At 40.1% G+C, this 24,354-nt stretch overlaps 1 protein-coding gene across 3 annotated transcripts; it reads left to right on the top strand.

The window, feature by feature from the left end:
- The first annotated feature begins 683 nt into the window (after window positions 1–683).
- Window positions 684–23,710, top strand: ptpra (protein tyrosine phosphatase receptor type A). 3 transcript variants are annotated; one of them, XM_026307234.2, is made up of 23 exons: window positions 684–826; window positions 951–1,105; window positions 9,685–9,731; window positions 9,980–10,061; window positions 10,189–10,602; window positions 13,595–13,694; window positions 13,882–13,955; window positions 14,392–14,528; window positions 15,170–15,260; window positions 15,508–15,584; window positions 15,696–15,732; window positions 15,857–15,954; window positions 16,172–16,291; window positions 16,430–16,596; window positions 16,690–16,825; window positions 16,973–17,122; window positions 17,276–17,369; window positions 17,532–17,608; window positions 17,765–17,899; window positions 18,168–18,293; window positions 18,383–18,534; window positions 19,406–19,541; window positions 20,321–23,710. In XM_026307234.2, the coding sequence occupies exons 3-23, from the start codon at window positions 9,711–9,713 to the stop codon at window positions 20,393–20,395; spliced, it is 2,499 nt and encodes an 832-aa protein (XP_026163019.1). In that variant the 5' UTR covers window positions 684–826; window positions 951–1,105; window positions 9,685–9,710; the 3' UTR covers window positions 20,396–23,710. The 3 variants fall into 3 exon arrangements, with proteins under 3 accessions (XP_026163019.1, XP_026163018.1, XP_026163020.1); XM_026307233.2 differs by having other exon boundaries at window positions 702–826; window positions 921–1,105; XM_026307235.2 differs by lacking the exon at window positions 951–1,105 and having other exon boundaries at window positions 732–826.
- The last annotated feature ends 644 nt before the right edge of the window (window positions 23,711–24,354 follow it).

Below are 24,354 nucleotides of genomic sequence, written 5' to 3' on the forward strand. Positions count from 1 at the left end.
ATACCCATGCTTTGTGCATGGTGGAGTATTCTTCAGGTCCCCACAGCCATAGAGAAGCAGAAACTAAACAATTATGATTATATTGGTATTTCACTGTAATTCACATTACTGGCAGCAGAGGGCTGACTACTACTGATTAAGCTTTCTTCACAAAATGTGGAAAATGTCAGTTTTTAACAAAGCTGACATTACATATGCAAAGTGCTTGATTTTTTAAACTCCAAACTAAACATATTGCTTGAAACTTAAGAAGCAATATTAATACAAGTGAAAAAAACTTATTTTGTATCATTTGATTTTAGCTCTAACAAGATCTGTCCATTCATAACTTTCAGATGAGACAAGATTTCATGTTTGATGACTTATTGACATATGGCAGTGTTAAGGGCTATTAAAGTACATATCAATATTGGGTGTTGAATAAGCTGAACGCAATAAAGTAACAGGTACCATGTGTACTGAAGTATAAAGTAGCATTAGGTGAAACTTCAAGCTTGTTAAAAGTGCACTTATTGCCGGGACAGTCAAAGTATGTCAGGGCCCTCAGCGTGGGAAGCACCGCTCTGTCCTGCTGCTGTGACTGGGGCGCAGTGTGGACCGTGTAGTACCCATCCCGACCAGTAGGTGTCACTGTGCACACGGCAGAAACAGGCTGGAGAAGACACGGGGCCTGGCCTGGGAATTCGCTGCTCGCTTCCCATTCTTCCTATGCAGACAGACACACAACATGGCGGACTAGAATAGCCAGCCGACGCGCCCGGATACAGCGGACAAACCGTGGGATTTAACATCCAGGAAGGCCAAGAAAGCATCCTCTTAAGGGACGGTAGGTTAGGGCGAATTGAGGATTGTTACAGGGTGACTTCCTTGCCTGGATTTGACAGACAAACTGACTGCGAAGTGTTGGCTGTGTGTCCCAGACCGTGCTTTCCTCCTCTGCTATCACCCAGGTCCCCCCACCCCGCTCACACTCTCGGCTCCTGGGGTGTGGAGACAGGGGCCGGGGTTGAAAACGTGGAAGAGAAAGGGACGATAAATTCCAGCTTGTCTTGATTTCCCCCCCCCCAGCCCCCTCGGGTTTCCTCTGGACGCTACAGGAGTTGTGGTGAGTTTTCTTGTTTTTGCTGCGCAAAGCCCGAATCCCACTTGTTACAATGTCGCTGTAGCAGCATGTTTCCTCTGGCTGTAACATTGTGTCACCCACAAACAAACACTTTGTGCCCCACATTTAGTCGGACAGCGTCGGCTGCATTACATCATTTCTCACGGCGGAGGTAAACAAAGGCGGATGCAAGGAGCCCAGTTGTGTTGAATAGTTACAAGACTCTTTAGCGGCGCCTGAACATTTCAGAAGTAGCTCGGAGGCAGGGAGGGAAATTTTTGAGGAAGGGGGCTCTCAAGAGAGAGAGGGATGGGGGGGGGGGGTGCTTAGAGATGAGTGCGACAGCAGTCAGAGGTTGTAACTCAGTTTGTTGTGGCAGCACAGATGCTGTTGAGACGGCACTGGAACAAAGAATGGATCCAGGTCTGCTCTGCCTCACTGGAAAGTACACTTTATTGATCAACGCCTTGTTATTACACGATAAGTGAGATGGTGGGTTGGTGGAGGGGCAGGGGGCTTCATGGGACCCACAAGAGGAATTAGGTCGCCCTAACATTAACATGTACGGTGTGTCAAACACAGCTGATGCTTTGTGTTTCTTCTTCTATTCTCTGACATCGAGTTTCTTGACTCTGTATTCTCCTCTACACTACAACACTACAACCTCTCCCAGGAAAGTTTCTTTGTAATGATTAGCATGCTCCTAGTCTCCTTTTTTTTTTTTTTTTTTTTTTTTTTTTTTTGGGTGTAACCGAGCATACCATTTAACTCTTGTGGTTCTTGAAGGTTCTAAATTAATATTACTCTGCTTTCACTTGGGTTGAAAGTTATGATTTCTCAACCCCATCAAACACAGTTTGTTCCTTTTCGTGGCCTGTTTGTCAAGTAATGAAAAGTTTGAATGAGCGTGACAGTCGCTGCTTCATGTGAGCCGAACATCAGCTCAGTAAGAACAATGCACCAGGACAAGTAGTTAGTTTAAAAGTAAGAGCACAATGAGAAGCATCATGAGGCAGAGGGGGCATGGCAGATCACGGCTTGTCATATGTCAGTGCCTTTCCTCAACACAGCTTTCCACTTCACCGAGGTCGTCAAGTCATGTTAGGACCATCCAAGTGCAGAACTCAAGCTGCGCCTCGGGCAATGGACGGGCAGCAGGTCTACGCTGACCTCTGTTTGTCAGGCCTGAACAAGTCCACCTCTTTCCCAAAAAACTGTTGAACCATCTCTGCCTGTCAAGCCGATCATAAAATGTAAAAAGGGTGTTGCATTGGCAATATGACAGTGAAAGGCAGAACTGTTGCCACCTTCCTCAGAAAAGATAGTTATTTCTGTCTTAGGATCTTGAAAGGGTTTTAGCAGAATAGCTTGAGTGGTCGTCACACCACAGTTTTCGTCATTGGCCTAGTTTCTAAAAATAAGAATAAGGCATAGCTTCAAATCGCCTTGTGGGAGCTTTTCATGAAGTTTTGATGGGTATATCTTTGACATTACCTCTGTTGTGAAATTCCACATTTTCAGGGTGCTGACACAATATTATGTGTTGGCTGTTTGGGTGGGGCAGGAGGTATATTTTTGTTTCCACCTGTAGGCCTGCGTGTTTTACTGTGGGAGTGAACTGTAATTCAGCCGCTGACAGGATGAACACAGCTACATTTAGAGGATCATGAAGCATTATGGAGCCTGATTGCAGCTACGTGTCATATGTCATTCTGCCTTAATGACATTTATTTGGCAATGGAGGAAATGAATTTGTGTGATCACTTGCATTTCATAAATCAAATATCCTGCATGATGGGGAAAACTTCATTGGGTGTAGCTTTGTTTGGTCCTTCCTTAATGCGCAGTAATTGTTATGTAAGCCCTTCCAATTGTAAAGTTAGTCTTTGTTTTACATTTTCCTGATGTGTGTTGATGTTTCTGGTTCCCTGTGGGTGGGAAGGGTATAGGTAACAGTTAATTTCTCTGAAGTGAACTTGAAAGAATAGGTGTTACTTTGAATTTCATTTAAAAACATTTAATGTTTTTTACATTTGCAAGCCTACATGTGATCCAGATCAATCCTGACCAATCAGTCTTGAGTTTGTTATAGCATGGCACTGCTTTCTGTGGCCATATGGTGAGATAATGGCACTAAATGTAGGAGCTGTGGATGGTGGGCAAGTAGCTTTGGCAGAAATCAGTATATCAGGATTACACTAGGTTACACCTCTAGAGATATATTAAATAATTTGATGTTTTGAAAATTTATATTGTGCTACAATGATGTGGCTGCTGTTTGCTCTTTTATAGGCTTTTAATCCACATTTTTTCCCGTAAGCTGATGGAAAAGTTGAAATTAGAGGCAAAATGATCCATTCAGTCATTTTGTGCTCCTTCAATGGTGTCTTCACTGTCGAGTGTTTAGTTCCACTATGGCCCCAAAGTAGCTTGGTGTTGACCTTTGAGCCAGGTGATACCCTGCAGCGTTGTGAAGAAACTGTTCAAAGAACATGTTAACATACCTGAATAGTCTTTCGATGACCAACCTAAAAATAGAAGTGGGAGGAAGAAATAGAAGAAAAGGGATTCTGGAAAAGCACTATCATGACAAGTCTCTTCATTGTTGATGGGCTTTCTTATCTTTCAGAGGAAGAGTGGGCAAGTGTAGTGGGGTGGTCACTTCAGATATGAGCATTTTGGGTGCCCATTGTTAACCAAAATAACTAAAGCAAAGATTATACCCTGCTTGTTATCCTGCTACATTTTATTAGAAATTGTTGATTTCTGAAATACATATTTTACTTCATTACATTTCCAATAAATAAATGTAACAAAGCATTGTGAATTATCTATGCGCATTTAAATAAAGCTGCCTTGCCTTATCTGTATGCTTGTTGTAAAAATCAGGCAGAAGTGATAGTGATCGGGGTTTCATTGTGGCCCTTGAGCTGCCCATTTGGCCCCACACCACACTCCAAGGTCACAGTGGCTTCTGTGGGGAGACCACGCTTTGCGCCTCTACATCCTCTCTGTTTCCAGTGTGGGAAAGCTTGAGAGGCCCCTGGCATGCTCTGTGAGAAACCCCACAACAAAGCAGATGGAGCAGAGCTTCACAGGCTCACCACTTTCACTCATTGTAACAAGTGAGTTTTCTTGAGCCTTTCAGCCTGATGGAACCAAATCATCATTATAGGCTTAATAACAGACACAGTGGTCACTCTTGCCTGTGTGATTAGCTAGAATTGTAATCCCATGCTTCTCTTCATCTTTTCATCAACTCGCCAGCTCATGAATGAAGCCAGCATGAGCAGAAACCACACCAGCAGGGAGTAGTATCCCTCAGAAAGGGAAGTCCAGAGGATTGTGGCTGTTGTATGTGGCACCAGGGACATATAATCTGTGGTCTGTTTCTGAGCAAGAATCCTAGCGGCCGAGTTAGGCCTGCTTCAGTCTCCTGTGAAGAGAAGCATTCACAGTATTCCTGCTGCAGCAGAGTGCCCTCCCCTCCCTCTGAAGACATAGAAACAGTATTAATATACCATGAATTGAGACAGACAGACAAGCATTATCTGGCACTGCAGTGACCAGTGAAGCCAGAGGGAAATACTCTCTGCATGAATGGTGGAGTCCCCTTGACCACCACTGCTGGTGTCATCTTGGGGAGGCTTGTTTGATTTATGTCTGTTTGGTTTCCAGCTCAGCCCTTTGCCTTAGGTTATCCTCTGTGAATTATTGATAAGATTTGTTGATTTTTAAGAATCACACTGAACTTAACAGGGTTCCTGCAGCTTAAATAGTTGCATTCTTTGACAGCATTTATCTTTGGGTTGCAGCCAACACAACACAAAATAAACTGAGGAAACAGCCGCAGCTATTAAGGATTCTTGTCCCAAGTATTTGCTTCCCCTAAGAGATAATTTTTAAAAATCTGTTTCCATCTTGAGCTATGCATTAATTCATGTCTATGCAGTCAGAAAAGACACTTACTACATCACCTAAGGCCAGGGTTAATACAAGAGCATTGATGAAATTCAGACATGAGTAGGATCTCCATATTACATGACTACCTTGCATTGATCTTGTGCCCTGGCCTTTGGTTGTCATGGCGATGTAATTGGACATCCTTTATATTCCACCTATAAGTGTTCCTTTTACTGCGTGAATGAAATGGCATGAGAACAGCCTAGCCCTTTCACAACTGTGTGATTGCACTCCTATGAGGGCAGCAGTTGGCCACAGGCAGAGAGGCAACTGTCTTCATTAGTTGGTCAGGCTCAGTGCTCATGCACACTAAGGATTGGACTCTATTCTGCACAGTGGTGTCTACTTTCTCATAGTATAAGGAAGATTTTATAGTTCATCATAGAAAATAATTGTGTGCCTTATTACCTATTGACAATTATTTAGAAACAACCCATTCTTCCTTTTGAAGGACATAATGTTCAGTTTTAGTTCAGACTGTTTTAGAGAGGTGTTTATTCAACTTCCTGATCATTCTGGAAGCTGAAATATGATGTGCTTTTGAATTCTATTGTGTTAATCTGGTGTGTTACTATTATTTTGCCCACTCCTTTTATGTTAGTGTGGCCAGACTGTGTAACAACCACACCTCTATGTAACACATTATGATGGAGGATGTAGTCTTGGATGCTGATGAACATTAGATTGAATTTGATGTGTAAATGATATTATTGAGTCATTTTGCCAACTTCTGACTTTTCTCCACTTGTGCTAATTTTCCACATCTACTGTTACTCCATAATTGCCACTTGTGACCACAAAAGGCAATTTTTCAGGAACTAACATGTCATAAAGCTCTGAGTGCCCAATAATAAAGGTCAGTGTGGATGTTCCAGTGACACTTATCAAAGTTTTTCTGAGTAGTCCTAAAATATAAAAATATTTCTTAAACTTAAAATTTTATCTAAAGGTAAGGTTAATTTCCCCTGCAGAGTTGAGTCATAACATGTTGTTGGTGCTTGGTATTGTTACTTGAAGTATATCATACCTTATTTAAAATGGTGAATTAAGTTTTTGTTAGAGCTTAGTGTAGTATTTGGATTTTTACACCATATATTAGCTAATATGGTCTTGATTTTAAAGTCCCAATACTGGAGTTTCACCCTGATACTGCTCAAAACACCAGCATTAAATGAGGAACCTGTCTAAATGAAACATAGGCTTACATGAAAATGTCCAAATAATGGGTAAGTGCCCTAATAGCTATTCCCTCCAGTAAAACTATTAATTTTTGTTACTTGCTGCCTGTCTTAAAGAAGTTGTGGTGGTGTAGCTCTTTGCCATAGGTCAGCATATCCCAATGGTGGGTGCTGTAAAGGGCTTTCTGTAAGTGCTCTCCCTTGTCTGGAAAATATTCACATGATTGCACAACATAAGCTCAAAGTCAGGAGAGTGTAAGTGCCATGAGTAACTTTTGCGTACATTCATTCACTAATAGTTGGGCATGCACATATTTCCTCTGCAGGGAATAGCGTGATGAAACTGTTGGAAAGATATTTACTCTCCTTGTAATATTTGACTTTATCGCAGTGCAGAGCAGGGGCTGGAGGGAAGGAAACAAACTAAGGATTCAAATCTGTTTATGAAACTCAAATAAGTAAAAGTCGGTAGTGATGGGTGTCTTTTGCTGTCACAAGGGTTTTGCAATAGGAAACTGTTCAGCAAGAAGATTAAAGGTGTTGCAACAGGAAACTATTCAGCAAGAAAATAGTGAATCAGTTAGTATACCAACATTATTATAACCTTGGCCAGGCCCTTAACAGGTAATATACTTAATCCTATATATTAGTGTTAATATTAATAACACAGCTAACAAATAAGTTCAGAGCAGTCTTTCATGTCTCCTGCATTCTCCATTAGCTGAATATGAGTTACCCCAACCCATTATCCTTTCACATCTTTTCAACAGAGCTAGAGCACTGACAGCAGAAAAAAAAAAGTGACACAAAGAAGGAAGTACTTGCCCAGCACCTGATAAATTATTAAATTAATGACATCCTCCAAGACATAGGTCTGAAAAAAGAATCATTACACACACTCACTCCCACACCCCCACCCCAACCCCAGTACCTCCCTCACTGAAAGTGTGCTGTTCCTCAGGACGATGCCTCTCTGGTGAGCGCTACTCTTGGGGGTATACTAGATAAAAAGCTCAAGGGCTCCTGCAGCATCAGTAAAGTGAAGGTTAGCAACAGGACCTGCTTCTATCACTTACATCAACACATCGTCCTGCCTCATTGGATGGTACACTGAAAACAATGAGTCATCCTCCATTAAGAAAACAAGTTACTGGAGAAACCTTGTTGATGTGACCAAACCCATTAGTAACCTTTGTCTGTCACATCAAATTTAACCTATTACACATGCCAGATGCAGTGTATTGCTAATTTACACTAAATAGCAGCAGTTGCCAAGTTTGTCCATTAAAGCTGAGTCACTGAAGAGGAGGGTAGTAAAGGGTGGAATTTAGGGTTATGATGTGGTTTTTGGTTTAGTACAGTTTTATGTATAGAGGACCAGACAGGAAACAAGAACATGCACTTTGATTTGTGTCTTTTTTGAAACTGTAGGCACAGGGAGACACAGTTCAGCGATGTTTTGTTTGCACAGATAATTTAATTTCTGATGCAGTATATGAATGTAAAATGTGTTTTGTACAAGATACTAATGTTCCTGCTTCTTTTTGGGAAAACTGTAAACCAGAGGTGTAAAGATAAACTGAGAAAATACGTTTTAAGATTAGTTAATACTTAAAATAATAATTAGCAGCATTACTGTAAAGGCACAATTGACAGAAAGTGATTCAGCAACAGTGTTAGTTGCTTGCTTACTTTTTGTCTTTTTTGATACAACATGCTGTGTTTCCAGCTTCTTAAATAGACAGTCACATAATCAATTTCAAATAGCTGTAATGTAAAGAGGGGTACTTGTGATCCTCATGTCCTACTTAGCATCATGTCTACAAAATAGGAATGCACCGTTATTTCTTTTAAAGAGGCAACCAAATTAGTTTTTCTCCTGTTCTATAAGAATAAACTCTTTATTAGCAAAATGATTTGGGTTATTGTACTAAAATCTTTTTCATTTTGGTTGAAGTTTCCCATTTTTCTGAGTGCATGAATCATTTTTGGGAAACAGGCTGGCTAAATGGATGCATGGATAGGTTAGGAGAGAGCGAGGGAGAGCAACAATTGGATTTGTAGGTTAATAGCATCCTCATTGACCACATAAGTTGCTCATCATGCTCCGTTTGAGGCTGCAGTCAGAGCCAAACAGTGCTATGCTTAAATCAGAATGTAAGTACTGCAATGAATGAGCTTAGCCCTGAGCAGCAGAAGCCTGGCAACTGGCACTATTATAGCTTTTAGCGCCCAGTTTATCCCCTGCCCACTGATGCAATAGTCAGTGCTGTAAAGCATCAGTTTGTGTGTGCCTGCTGTGTTTGGCTCAGTGCAGTGCTGATGTATCTCTCTAAGCAGAGGCAGACGTGCTGGATTATTCCACGGTCAGGACCATGGGATTAGGTCCAGGGATTATCACAGCTCAGACAGGGAGACAACAGCCTTGTTGGTCTCTAGGATTATACAGAATACTGACAGTCAACCACTCAGCCTCTACTGTGACTGTGAGACTGTGAAGTCTGTCTATCCTCTGGCCTCCACTCGCTCATCCACATGTCAGCGGGAGGAGAGTGTCCTGAGTGCTGATTCACCGTCACTGCAGGAATTTAAATGTGACACTAATTCTGTCACGCAGTGGGTGATGAATGCTCAGCAACATTTTTATGATGAAACTCTGTTGCAAGGAGTTAGGAAACTTATTAAAGTCTGCAAGTAAATGTCATTTTTATTATTGATGAACCTTGATTGTTTATGAAACATTAGAGCACTGTGAATAATGTCCATCAAAGTTTCCCAGAGCCCAGGGTCATATCTTCTGTTTTCTGGTTTTGTCTGGGCAGTACAAAATCCAAGCATATTACTTGAAAGAAAAAAAGAAAATAAGCAAATCATCACACTACAGAAGAAGAAACCAGAAATTAAAATGTTTTATTGAATATTTAAATATTTGGTGAATCATTTTCTGTTGATCAACTACCCACTGCAGCTTTAAATAAAAAAAATTAACATTTTCCAGGTATGAAACAATATGGCAAACGGCAGACAGAAGGTGTGGTTAAATTAATCTTACTGGTTTTCAGAGTCGTGAACTTTGTTCCAGTGATGTAGATCCTATCAGACAAATCTATTTGGAAGTGTAGAACAAAATCCTCAGTAATTAATTCTTTCCCACGGTAACCTCCTCGGTTTCATTCATTTGGGCAAGCACTGTATTAGCACATCAGCAAAGTACCATTTGAGTCAAAGTTGCCAAATGACTATTCTGAATTATTGTCCAAGCCTTATATGTAATTTTTAGGAAAATGCTCAAAAATCAACATGCTGTTGTCACACCTCTTTAATGCAAGACCTTGTTTCTTTTTTTGTGTCATTATTACATCATTCTACCTCATACTGATCTTGCATGTTACCCAGAGCAAATTTCAGTAATTGATACACTTTCTTCTGTTTGCATTCTAGGATAACACTGTGCGAATGAGTGATTGATGTCAACTTCGCTTCTTCAGGTAAACACAGGCTAACTTTATGAATGCTTTTTATTTTCATTTGAAATTTAAGAGTATTAGCTTCAAAACATGAGCATTTGGGATTAGGATAAAAGATTAAAAGATATATAGTGGATTATAGAACACATAAATCCTCAATCTCTGGGTTTAATAAAACATTCAATGTTTTTTATAATTTTGTTCGTGAGATTAAAGGTTGTTTTTCACTAAAACTTTTTTGTGCCTGTTGTTCTTCTTCCTTGATGTAGGGCAGAATGGGTGTGTGTCCCCTGCTCCTGCTGCTCGGTTTAGCCTTCTGGGCCTCAGCCCAGGATCATGTCCCCATCACAAGTATGACCTATGTCACTAAAATTAAATGTCTTTACTTATTCACCCTTTTAGGGTTAAAGGCTCACATTTAAAAAAAAAAAAAAAAAAAGTAAAATTGTGACATTAAGCACTCTTTTCTTTGTTTCAGCTCCTCCAAATCTCACTGCCTCCCTTAACTTGACAGCTGCACGCACTTCAGCCCCCACGGGCCCACCCATGACACTTGCAGCAGTCATCCCACTGACGACAGCAGCAGCAACAACAACAACGACAACCACCTCAACCACAAGCCCAGTTGATGATGGGGACACACAGCCTGCTGGTCCTAATGCCACCCTGCCGGTGTTACCAGTCCCTCCACCACCACCTGCAGCTCCAACTGATGCCCCTCAGGCATCACCGAGCACCGAGCCTCCCTTTCTTCTGACTTCAGTGCAGGGAGAGAATGGGACTGCTGATACCTCAATTCCAGACAGTTATGGTGATGAGGATTCATTCAGAGAGGAGACAGAGACCTCCACACCACCTGGGATGGAGTTCACTTCAGACGGCAGCCCACATGGTGAGTGCTGCTGTATATGCCAGGGCACCATGTGATGATTTTTTCCCTAAAGTTTAAAGACTTTATTCTGTCTGGAATAGATTAAATGTGAGTATACATACAAGATCATTCTAGATCACTACAACTTATATATGTAGTTCAGTGTAAAAAAAAAAAAAAAACAGAAGTCAGATGATACACGAAACATGAGGCCGGACAGTCGTACAAACTTGAAACAAATTATTGTATAACTTGTGGTGATGTTGTGGTGATGTCACCCCTTTCTTATTTCTCAGTACTTAGTGAGTGAATACATTTTTACCATATATATATAGAAATAACAGTTAAAGAAGAAAATATCTACCATGACACATTATCTTCAACTATAAATACCAAATGCATTATCATTATGCTGCACTTTATAACAGCCACATACAGACAGATCTGTTGTAGAAGAGACAGACATGCCATATCCTCCACCAACAGTTGTCTCAATACTCCAAAATGCCATGAACCTATTTGAGTGTCTCTAAAACCTGCAGCTGAGTGTACAAATTATGACTCCAACATGCACTATAGTTATTCAGAGTCATTCAAAGAAGTATGGAAAATTACTATGGTTCTGTTCAGACCTTTTGTGTTGTACCCAGATATTTGCAGTGTGCGTCATATTTTCTTTGTTGCAGATGTGTGATTTCAGCAGGTGTAAAACTGTAGATCTTGCTAAACAAGAAAATGGACATGGTGATGGTTTTGTAGTGGCTTTCCAGTGCTTTGTTTCAGGTTCATACTTTCAATAAGGCATGTATAAGTTTTTTGCTGGCAGTTGTCTCAGTGGTCTTTCCTGCTCCATGCACACTGTGAAGATGCCTGGGCGTTCCTTTATAGTATGCTAATTTGTTCCTTCTGTTGACCCCAATCTGTTCTCAATGCATTGTGGGTGCATACACGTATTTATTATCTAAGAAACATTTTAATGTTACATGTGAAGAAAGTAGAAGAAGGCAAAACACGTGACAAAATTTAACTTTTCATGTTTTTGGGATACAGTACACCCACTTCAGAAGTGTCAGGATGTTTTTTCCATCTAGTTGTCTTATTTATGTAGGTCTGCAAATCAGTAGCTACAGCTATAAAGAGAAAGCAAGTGAGCTTTCTGGTCAAGAGTCAACCTTTAATATTTTAGATAGTTGAACATTTTTCTGCTTTTAGAAAAGCAGTGCTGGAAATATCCTGAAGTGACATACCTGCATTTGACCAGTCATCCACAAGAATCAGACAAACCACCAAAGTGACCTAGACACTGCCAAAAGTAGCTGGTGTTTTAATAAAAAAACAAGTAGTGTTGAGGGAAGATGTTTTTGTGTGTGCCTTATTTTTTTTAAATGCTGCAAGTATAAAAAAAAAAAAAACAAAAACCTGAAATGTCCACTATTAGTGAGCTTCATCTTTTAGCAGCTTTGAGTCTGTGCTGACCATTATTATAATATCCTTGGAAATGAAACATGACTCCCCCCGTCCTTTTCTTTGATATTAATTATTTATATTGTATGAATATAGAGAAATATGTCGCTGATTTATGTAGATAGATGTTTTTTTATTATCGAGTGTAATAACAGCAGGTAATGAACTCTTGTTGTACAAGTTCACATAAGGGGGGAAACTTAAGGTCAAAACTGTAAATTCTGATAAGTATTGTTCATTCCTACAATAGATTTGTTTGCACAAAGATGTATGTTATGTGTGTTATATAACAGAATCACTTTGGATGCATAGGTGTTGTGTTATTACTCTGTTGTCTCCTTACGGGCATCTGTGGTTCTTGTGTGTAGAGCTATGAGCATTTCTAAATGACACGAGATCTGTCAAGGCTGTGTCATTTCCACATGATGCCTGCAGCCTGGTGTTCTCCTGCTTTGTCAATGTACACATTGTCCAAGGAAGAGCACAAAGAGGTCCTGGGAACGGTGCATGAAAATGCAACATAAGTGGGCTGCATTCCAGACTGCTTCTGCCAGAAAGCACATATGGTCCATAAAGTCAAATGAAGCATTTTTTGCAGCGTATTTCTGTCCATAATTCTGAGTTCATCCATGGACCAGCTGATTTTGTCATTGCATTGTCAACACCACTATGCAAGTTTTTAGAAAAATCTCTTCTTTTGTCTTATATAGACCAGATATTAGCAGAGAAACTGCAGACAGTTATTATAAACCAAACTCCTACTGTTACTAAAGCATATCTCATGGTTTTTTTTTGGTTTTTTTTGTGCTACCTGCAGCACAAAAATATACCTGGAAGGCTGTAGGTCTGTCTTCAACAAGTAACTAGTGTAAACATTTAAATTAGTCAGCCGTTGTATTCTACCAGATGCATCACAAAGAATAGACAACTTTGTCCATGTAATGTCTAATTTGTAGGTTAGGTCAACATAATTCTTTTTCCTCAGTACGCAACATCACAGTGGACCCACATGATTTCTGATGATTTTTTTGTTGCTTTGTGACACACAAAAGCATTTAACATTTACACTAAATATTTCATATAGAACTCAGCAGACACTGTAAATGTTTGTGTTTTTTTTTATACCTTCACCCTGTGTCCGCTGTCTTGCTGGGTATAACGAGATATAGAAGGGTTGACCCTCTCAGTTGAGCTGTGATTTATCTACTCACTCCAAAGGACAAAGGACAGATTGTTGCACTCTCCATTTGAGTTTTTTTTTCTTCTGAAAGCCACTGAAATATTAACATGGACTGCCATAATAGCAAGGCTGGTGTTGAAGAGGCAAAGCCTACATTACAACCATTAAATCCTTTTTTTTTTTTTTTTTTTACAACCAAACATGTCAAGTTCAAAAGCATTCTTGAATGTAAGGTGGAAAATATTCTAACTTGCTTTCTTGCCAGGGGTTAAAAATCCCACTGTATCCTGTTCTTCATAGATGTTTTATAATGACAAAAAAGTTTTTAAATTTAACCATTCCTCCCTTTTCTGTCTGTCTCTGATGTAGACAACAACCCATCTGATGACATGCCAATCATCGCTGTGATGGTGGCCCTCTCCTCCCTGCTGGTGATCATCTTCATTATCATCGTGCTCTACATGCTCCGGTTGGTGAAATGCTGTTGTTCTTTATACAACACTAAACCTGCAGTGAAGGCCTAAGGTGCTGCCGTTACCATGGCAGCGGCTGATTGGCATTCTGCTGTGAGACTAGGGCAGTGTGTTTTATTTGTGTGCATACTGTTTGTGTTTCTGTGTGTATTAATATGTACTTTGATCTTTGTTGGTTGGCAGGTTTAAGAAGTACAAACAAGCAGGAAGCCATTCCAACTCCTTCAGGCTAACCAATGGGAGATCAGATGATACAGGTAACGCAGCCACATGTACATTAGAGTGTGCCATGTATTTGTTGGAAGATATGACCACGAGCTCTAAACACAGTTTTTTTTAATATTTTGGGTAGTTACTGTACAGACTACACTTGTTTCTTGCAGTTTTTTCTGATAAAACTTGATTGATCTTGCCCCACTAAGTGATAGCATTTCACTGGCTGACTGTTGGCAGGAGGCTTTTGTTCACTGTGATTACCTAACCAACAGGACTGCAGTTAGCTCCCTTACATTACAGTGTTACCTCGCCCTCTGGTGGCCAATTTTAGAAAAGACTGTCAACAATGAAGTTGCTTGACAGTTTCCCCTCTTATCTTTTTACCTTCTCTACCATGTTCTTTATCTCCACCTGTCTCATGTCCCTCCCGTTCCTTCCCTCTTCTCCTTCCTCCTCCCTTCCTGCTCGCGGGCACAGAACTCCAGAGCGTCCCACTATTGGCCCGTTCACCGAGCACAAACAGGAAGTACCCGCCTCTTCCTGTCGAAAAGCTAGAGGAAGAAATGAACCGTCGCATGGCTGATGACAACAAGCTTTTCAGGGAGGAGTTTAATGTATGGCACACTCAAACACACATCCTCTGATAATATACTAATCCTGGGATTCACCCTACTCATACCCATCTAGCATAAATAGTGATTCCTGACCAGTCTAGGGGGCACCTCGGTTGCTGAGGGAAAGATTGTAGAGAAACTTAAGTAATCTGAAAATTTTTAATTGTTATTTTATTACACAATATCTCCACAGTTGAAGGGCTATGTACTTTGGTGAACACATCAGATTTGTAAATATTAGAAACCACTGGACTATATGGTGCAACCACAGAGATTTTTTTACATGCTTGTGAAAACTTGGCTGTGTATTGATAAATAATTCAGAATAAAACGTAATCAAGGCTCAAACATCTGCAGAGTTATGGGCTAAGTAGAAGAGTTACTACAATCCACCGTTATGGATCTTCCAAGATGTTATTAAACTTGCCTGATATCAGATCTGCCTATATTTGTCAGATAATCAGCTAATTGCTACAGGACATTCACACAAAAGACATTTGGGGTGACATGACACACAGCAGATACAAAGATGGAGCCAACAGGAAATGATATGTGTGGTCACACAGAATTGAAACTGATACCTATCTCTCTCTCACTCTCTTCATCCCCGTTATCTACTTTTTTTTTCCCCGGTGTGACAGGCTCTGCCTGTATGCCCGATCCAGGCATCATGTGACGCTGCTTCCAAGGAAGAGAATAAAGAAAAGAACAGATACGTCAACATCCTGCCATGTGAGTGACTTTACTGACATTGTGTCACTGACTACCTTTAGCGAAGGGGAGCACAGTGTGTCTGACTTCATCTCTGCAGATCAGCTTTTATCAATACAGTCATAGTAATCATGCCGACAGTTGACAGTCAAATCCAGTTTATGACGTGAGTTTCTTGATTAGAGTTCAGTGGCCGGGATGGTGACATTGTAATGTACCATCTCGCTGTGTTGTGCTTTTTTTTTCTCACATTTGCCTTTCCTTCCAGATGATCACTCCAGGGTGCATCTCTCATCTCTGGAGGGAGTTCCCGATTCTGACTTCATCAACGCCTCCTTTATAAATGTTTGTATAAGAGCCGCACATTTCCCACACAGGAAACAGTTGGAATCTAAATATGACAGACTCTTGATTTGCCTCATCTTTACAGTTCTTCTTAACCTGTTTGTTTTGCAGGGTTACCGAGAGAAGAATAAGTTTATTGCAGCTCAGGGTAAGGTTTGGTCATACATTGCAGCAGAAAGACGGTGCTGTTTTTTTTTTAATGAACAAAGCAATTACTCATTATTAGCACATTACTTGTCCTCTCTATTTCTATATCTGTCTTGGGCTCTCAGGGCCAAAAGAAGAAACAGTAAATGACTTCTGGCGGATGATCTGGGAGCAGAACACAGCCACCATTGTCATGGTGACCAATCTGAAGGAGAGAAAAGAGGTAGGAGTGGTGCAGATGAGGGATGATGTTGATGCTTGTGTTTCTATGCTGTATTTGATAAAATCTCCAAACTACTTTAAAGGACCTTTAACCAGTTTGGTTTCAAATACTTAGACAGTTTAGGTTTGAAAGATGTGATTGTGTTTGAAAGCACAAGATACCCAAACCATTAAAAGCCTTTTAGTACACTGATGTTAAATCAGTCCCTGTTTTTCAGTGTAAGTGTGCTCAGTACTGGCCGGACCAGGGCTGTTGGACATACGGGAACATCCGAGTATCTGTCGACGACACAATGGTTCTGGTGGACTACACTATACGCAAGTTCTGCATCCAACAGGTACCGCAAACCTCTCATTATAGTTGTTAGTAGGATAAAGTTATTTAATGTGTTTAATGCTCTCTAAGAAAACACATACTGTGCAACACTGTGCTGTTTTGAATTATGGGTTGGTCTATAAAACAGTTTGTGTCTCAGGTGGGGGATGTCTCTGGGAAGAAGCCTCAGAGGCTTGTTACCCAGTTCCACTTTACCAGCTGGCCAGATTTCGGGGTGCCCTTCACTCCAATTGGCATGCTCAAGTTCCTCAAAAAAGTCAAGACCTGCAACCCCCAGTATGCTGGACCTATTGTGGTTCATTGTAGGTAAGTGGATTGAAGTTTACGCTTTTTAGCCCATTTTTTATGTCTCAATCTGCATGCCACACACAACTCTCCACGTGTCATATTTCTTGCCAGTGCGGGTGTAGGGCGGACAGGTACCTTCATTGTGATTGATGCCATGTTGGACATGATGCTTGCTGAGAGGAAGGTGGACGTGTTTGGCTTCGTCACCAGGATCAGAGCCCAACGCTGTCAGATGGTTCAGACTGATGTAGGTCCACTGTTGGCACAGTTATGGCCCCTCACAGTTACTTTATTCTTCAGAATAAAGTCTCTCCCATGATGCAGTATTTTTTAGTGTAATGGTTTTTTTGACTTTCATTCCTTCTCCACCTTGTCCCCTCACTCTTGCCAACAGATGCAGTACGTGTTCATCTTTCAGGCGTTGTTAGAGCACTACCTGTACGGAGACACAGAGCTGGAGGTGACCTCTCTGGAGTCACACCTGGCCAAACTCTATGCCCCTTCACCTGGTGCTGGCTGCAGTGGTCTGGAGGCTGAATTTAAGGTCTGTTGTTGTGTTGTGTTCTTTAAAAAGAAGCTGTTATTCTTCTTGGCCTCTCAGTCACCATACCAGTTTCATTCCAGTAAAATGTGTCACTGTTTTGGAAAACAGCTCTGAAGTTTATATGTTTGCACATTTGCATTGCACAACTTCCAGAAACTGACATCCATCAAGATTCAGAATGACAAGATGAGAACAGGCAACCTGCCCGCCAACATGAAGAAGAACAGAGTGCTACAGATCATTCCATGTGAGTGATGCATGCGTAGATGGGAGCTGTGGGTTTATTCAGTATAAGTGCGCTGATACACACTGATGAATGCTTTGATGCACATGATGAAATTATAGATGTTAACTTTTTTTAAAAAGCCTTTCTCCAATCAAGGTTAATGCTTCTGCTTGCTCCTGACAGATGAGTTCAACAGAGTGATCATTCCAGTGAAACGCGGAGAGGAGAACACCGACTACGTCAATGCCTCTTTCATTGATGTGAGTGTTAAAGCACCTGGGTTGGAGTGGATCATTTAATTTCATTAATGCAAGGAATCGATCAGATGTTTCAAGTCTTCCTTTCTCTCTTCTGCTGTTTGCAACAAACAAATGTCCTCCCTCCTTTCCCTCGTCTTGTCCTCCACCTGCTCATAGGGCTACCGTCAGAAGGACTCGTACATGGCAAGCCAGGGCCCCCTGCAGCACACTATGGAGGACTTCTGGAGGATGATCTGGGAGTGGAGAAGCTGCTCCATAGTTATGCTCACTGAGCTGGAGGAGAGAGGGCAGGTGTGGATGTGTGCAGACACAAACAGTAGTGTTAGATATCAAGTCAATAACTGGCAAAAATAGAATATTGATATTAGATCATTTACTCAGTGTTAGCTGGGTGCCACATGTCCTGTATGCATGTAAATAATCTGAGCAAAATAACTTAATATTTACAGGATTTCTAAAGTATCTTCCTACAAATCCTGGCAAACAAAGTAATAATTTCCTTGATTTTTTTTTTTAGAATCATTGGATGCTGATTATTTGATTCATTTGTGCCCTGCAGGAAAAGTGTGCTCAGTATTGGCCCAGTGATGGAGTGGTGGTCTATGGGGACATTTCCATTGAGCTTAAGAGGGAGGAGGAAAGTGAGAGCTACACAGTGCGTGACCTCCTGGTCACCAACAACAGGGTAAGAAGGGACTAGCATATTGTGCTTTTTAGAGCCTCATTAACCTAAAACTGACTTTATTTCTGCTTAATTACCCCTGATCTTTCCAGGAGAACAAAGCTCGAGCAGTGCGTCAGTTCCATTTCCATGGCTGGCCAGAGGTGGGCATCCCCACCGATGGAAAAGGCATGATCAACATAATTGCTGCGGTGCAGAAACAACAACAACAATCTGGCAACCACCCCATCACCGTGCACTGCAGGTAAAACACACACAAACAACCTTTTTCACTCAGGTTGTTACTGTTGTGGCCTGCATGTGCAAGTATAAGAAATGCTTTAAAAGTATAAAAGACAATTCTGTTGCTTTTGTATTATTGTTACACATGGGAATGCTTCTGACAATCAAGTGTGGTCTGTGTATGTGGGGAACAATTGAAGTTCAACTGAGAAGAATTATTGGTTTCTTCCTTCTGACGTTTTATTACTCCCTCAACTGTTAATTTGCTCGATTTTTACAAGCAGTTGTGTGTGCGCACCTGGTATGACTCATATTGTGGGAATTGAAACCTGCCTACACACTCTCATTGTGGGGACCAGATGCTGAAAAATCAATTAATTCTTTGGTGTTGACTTAAGGAAGGGATGCCTAACCAATGATACTTGAGGGCCACTGTCCTGCTTGTTTTCCACCTAACCCAACTAACCCCTGGTGTAAGGTTTGTGAAAGGTTAGTGTTAGGTTAAGGTTAGGGTTAGGCAAGTAGTTATTTTTAAGGTTATGGAAAGTCTCCAGGAAATGAATGTAAGCCAATGTAATGTCTCCATGAGGAATGAAAACACACTTACTTGCTTGTGCAGGCATGTACATGTGTGTCTGCGTGTGTACACGTCTTTCTTTGGTTGTGTGGATACATTTTACTTTAGCATTCTGGTGTTGACATTTTGGCCTTGTGAGGACATGTTGGCCGGTCCTTACAGTTTCAAATGGTTTTTGGAAGGTTAAGACTTGGTTTTAGGGTTAGGCATTTAGTTGTGAGGGTTAGGGTTAGGGTTTAGAGAATACATTATATCTATGAGTGTCTTAACAACTATAGTGAGACATGACTGTGTGTGTATGTGTATGCTTTTACAGTGCTGGCGCTGGCCGGACGGGGACATTCTGTGCATTGAGTACAGTCCTGGAGAGGGTGAAGGCAGAGGGTATCCTGGATGTCTTTCAGACAGTCAAGAGCCTCCGACTGCAGAGACCCCACATGGTGCAGACACTGGTGAGAGCCCTTTAAAGCTGCATTTTTTGACATGACTCTATTATAATTGGCTTGTTTAATTGGAAAAACTTTAAAAGGGAAAAGGAGAAAATGGTGATGATCTTTGTTTAAAAACTTCACCTATGGACATTTTTCATTAAATATCCACTGAAATTAAGAAACCGTTTCTTAAGGAATTAAGAAAACCAATGGCTCAATTTACAACCACTGCCAAAATCAGTCAAAATTAATTTATCACTCACTGTTTTTGTCAGCAATAGTGTATTTCAGCAGCTTGTAGAGGCAAGAAAAAGTGAATTATATGACCCTCTAGGCTAATGCCATCAACAAAGGCTCATTAGAGTCAGTGGTTAGCTAACCTGGAGTCCAGTCAATCAAACAAGATTGAAAATGGGGTTTAAAGCTACGTTGAGATACACTTAAAAAAGACAAAAAACCTACATGATGTGATGGCTTAAGATTGAGAACCAGCAAACAGTTGCTGGCTCCAGCTGCAAATTTATCTTACAGACACATGAGTGGTTTCAGTTTTATCAATATAGTTCAAGGCAGGAAAGAGAATAAGCTTCTTTCCCCAAAATTTCCACAAAAATGGAGTCTCAGTAGCAGTTGAATTATTTGTAGAAATTTGGACTGCATGATTGTACACATGTCAGCCAGTGTGCAAGCAGTCAGTGATTTCACTGTTTAAGACAGGGATGCTATTATGCAAGTCACAGACTTAAGTGGCTTGTAGTGTAACATTGACGTGGCTGTTCTTCCTGTTCCTCCCTTCACAGGAGCAGTACGAATTCTGCTACAAAGTGGTCCAGGAGTATATCGATGCCTTTTCTGATTATGCCAATTTCAAGTAGAGACCTGCCATGGATGGATGGATGGATGGATGGATAGATGTCCATATACACTTCACACAAACATATGCACACATCAGAACACACACACACATTGCCATGCAGAAAGCTGCATAATTCCCATCTGATGGATTTAAAAAAAAAAAGAAGACTCTTCACAACCTGATGTTGAGGATGGCAGGAACTGCCCAGAGGAAAAGGGAACAGAGGTCTTGCTCCAGAGGACAGAACAGGGCAGTGCAGTCGAATAGAGAAAATAACTGAGATGCCTTCTTGAATATTTTGTAATATTGGTCTTGTTAATTCAGCCCTTCACGCCTACTCGCTTCCTGACTCCTCTCCCCTTATGTACAAGTGCATACATGTACATATACTTGCTATGTTGCATATTATGACTTTGGTTTCAGAGTTTGGCTGCATTTTTGGGTGGCACCTGTAATGTATTTCATTGGTATAACATTCAAAAGCTTTGGGGGCTAATGTAAAAAAAAAAAAAAAATCCAGAGTCAAGCTATTGATGTTTGGAGTGTAAGTGTGAGTTTTTCTTTTTTTTTTTTAAAAAAAAACTTCTTTAAGGACAGACTTAAGACACTTCTGCCAGAGCCACATTGTAGCGATTTGTGTGGTAGCAGGTTTCTACAGACAAAATCTGGATTGTTTTCTCTCCCAAACATTCAAACACATTCACACAGAGAGCCATTTTTGTTCACACAGATTTAATTGCATCTGCTTAGCAAAGATATTTTTCAAGGCACTTACATTCAATAATATTTAAAGATCAGAATTTCTGTGATGTAGCTCAAAGTCTCAGGTTTTCACACAGATAAACATATACACTTAATACCAGGAGCCATTTATTTTTTTCCCCCAGTGTGCATGTGTGTGTTTGTTTGAGCTGGAGTATAAGCTGGCAGAGAGGACACAGTGTGTTTTCACATCACTTTCACATCACTTCTTTTATCCACTGAGTGCCAAAGTCCTTCACTCACTTGGTTATGCAGCTCTGGACTCTATCCACCATGTTTATACATTGACTACACAAAAGTTATTTCATGGTCCAAGGATCAGCAATCATAACATTCCAGCACCATAACAGGAATTTGGGGAAAGTAGAAAATAAGTACAGAAGATTTTGTGCCCCTATTCAGTAATAAAACATAAGGACTGGGAGAATTGGTCAAGTTTTTAAGTAAGTGATTTTTTATTAAATTTTTAGGTCTGTTACAGTATCATCGATTATATTAAGACAAATGACCAACAAAATAATCACAAGTAGCTCTATTATTGAATCGCAGAATTCAACAAATGTTATATATCATTATAATGTATGACATTTGTTTTTCTTGTTTACAGATATGTCAGTATTTCCAGTAGGTTGCAATTATAGATTTGAGTGGGTTTCCTTCGAGTCTATCTGATTTAACTGTACTTTCTGATTTTTATCAGCCTCACTTCACTGAAATGTCACACTCTTTATGAATTATGTCCTCCATTTCCCATCATGAACACAGATGGCTTGGAATGTTTTTGTTATTTGAATGCTGTTGCTAACATCTTCCTCTAAAATGGATCCATTGTTACTTTTAATAGTGGAGGTGTACCATGTAATGTTTTTTTTAATGTCTGTCCTTTAAGGACCATGGCGTAAGGACACTCAGACTTGAACTACATTGTTTTCTGATGATTGAGGCCATGCTCTTTATGATTGTAATGAGAAATGGAAGATGTCAGTTAACCGCAGGGATCCAGGTCAGACCTACATTAAACTCTGTCAGCTCAGGAAATGACTGATGCCAGGATTGTTTGAATTTACAAATTGAACAAACTTAATCTCCAAAGCTTACTCGCTTTTAAATGGATTTACCTCCCACCGGAGGAATATTCCGAAATCATGTTTGACTCAGATTTATACTGATTTGAATGCCCTGATATTAAAATTACATTTGTTTTAGGAGTTTTCAGCCTAATTTCAGTCTTTTTTTTATGTAATTTTAATTAAAAAGAGATCAAATCACACTAACTACACTAACGCTCATGTTATTACATAAAGGAAGCGGCACAATCAAATGTAGTTTATTGGCAGTGAGCGTCATTAAATACATGCTGAATTTTCAGGTTGGGTGGTTGTATGAGTGCTGATTGTTTCAACATTTCTGCACCGTTTGCACCGAAAGCAATGCCCTTAAAAGTACAGAACCAAATGGGTCAGAAAGGTGCTGTGGCCTTGATATTGGAATATGGTAACTATATTTGGACTCTTGAAGCTCTTTCTGGTCTCAGAGCCCCAGACTGAGCAGTAATTGAGGCCCCTGCTGGGACTTAAAAGTAGCAGATAACTTTAATTGACCAGTCACTGAAATTGTTTGCTGTTTGTACATTGTCATTTAAGGTGTTGTTTGTTCCAAAGCATCACAAGTGCCCGTGCTGTTTGTTAGGTGCCATTTTGTTGTTCACTCATTTGTTGTCTTTGATAGAGCAAAGGGTGCTTTTTTTATTTGGCTAGTCTCTATTTCTATTTTGTATTGTCTGTATTTGTCCCATGCGATCACTTTGTCTCACTGTATTTTGACAGCAAAACATGACACTGTGCCAACCCATGAGACCCCCTCTATTTTGATACTATAGTGAACTAAAAAAGTGCCTCACTGGTAGCTTTTTAAAACAAATTGATGTTCTCTGCTTACAAAATTTATTGAACTGTTGTCATCCTCGTGGATGGTTTTTGCAATTTCCTAAACATCAGCTGCAGACCAACGATAAATCTCTTTGTATTGTGAATCATTAGGGCCAAAACTAAGACTAGGTCAGTCATTAATTGCTTCTGTTCATTCCATATCACTCAAATGTGGAATCCATGACAAGTAATCAGTTGTGGGTACCTGAATGTTGAACAAAAATATATAGATTTTTTTTTTCCACACAAGAAATACAGCTGTATCTTGTATGCATTATCACCAAGGAAACCCAGTTGTCCCAGTTTCAGATAACTTTATTCTCTTAATTTTGCCCCAGCAGAGCATTTTGACTGCCATGGAGAAATATGAATATGTGTCTCCATCATTAGAGAGGGAGGCTGGCAGCAGCATCCAACCTCCCTCTTCTTCTTTCCACCATTTTATGTCCTTCATGTTTCCTACTTCCCTCACTGCTGTTCACTTATCGCTTCCTTTCTCTCTTTCACTTTGTCCTTGGGCCATTCCTTCCCAGTGTTCACTGCCCATTCCTCTTTTGTAAATAATGTAAGGTTATTTATATTTTATTCCTGTCTGCTGCCTTGCTTGTTCAATTCCTCCCCGCCTTCCTCCTCTTTTTTTTTTTTTAAGAAAAAAAGATGTATATTAAACTGTATCAGGACCATTGTGAATCATATTAGATGTTTTGGCCATTTTTAATCCTATGTTTTAATTTGCTCTGTTGGTTTTTAGTGTTTTCTTATTCAACATTTGAATATATGTATATATAATTATATATATAATAAAATTATATATAATTATATAATGCCAGACGGCCTTTCTAAGCAAGATACTGTTCAAACCTAATAAAGTGCTTGAGATTTTCTTATTTGTCAGCATTTGTCTTTAAATATAAAATCAGATGCAGAAATGCAGTTACGCGATGTCGGACAGTCTAATGGTCATTACAACTCACTTCGCAATGAAGACCTTTAATAGTGGAAAATAATTGCCAATCATTAATGTGCCTTATGGATCAGGAAGCCCTGAAGGGATTTCCATCATTGTTTAACACTTAACCCCACATTAAATATTAATGCTTTTTGCATCAATCCCTTATTAATCAACAAATTATTTGTGTTGTGGTTTTATGTTGACAGTAATACCTTGAAAGTATTTTAGTGGACACTGAATTTGCATTAAGGTAGTATCACTAAATACTAAATGTATTGTTTTGCACTCTAGTGATCTTATAGTTCATATGGGTTTCATAACAGTCGAGCAGTATTC

This window comes from Mastacembelus armatus, chromosome 5 (assembly GCF_900324485.2).
Source record: "Mastacembelus armatus chromosome 5, fMasArm1.2, whole genome shotgun sequence".
Lineage (NCBI taxonomy): Eukaryota > Metazoa > Chordata > Actinopteri > Synbranchiformes > Mastacembelidae > Mastacembelus > Mastacembelus armatus.

Bases quoted from the DNA above. Each gene is read 5' to 3' on its own strand.
- ptpra (XM_026307234.2), top strand. From the start codon at position 9,711: ATGTCAACTTCGCTTCTTCAG. The intron at 15,733-15,856 runs GTAAGGTTTGGT...TTGGGCTCTCAG, and splicing joins TAAGTTTATTGCAGCTCAGG to GGCCAAAAGAAGAAACAGTA. The intron at 16,292-16,429 runs GTACCGCAAACC...TTTGTGTCTCAG, and splicing joins GCAAGTTCTGCATCCAACAG to GTGGGGGATGTCTCTGGGAA.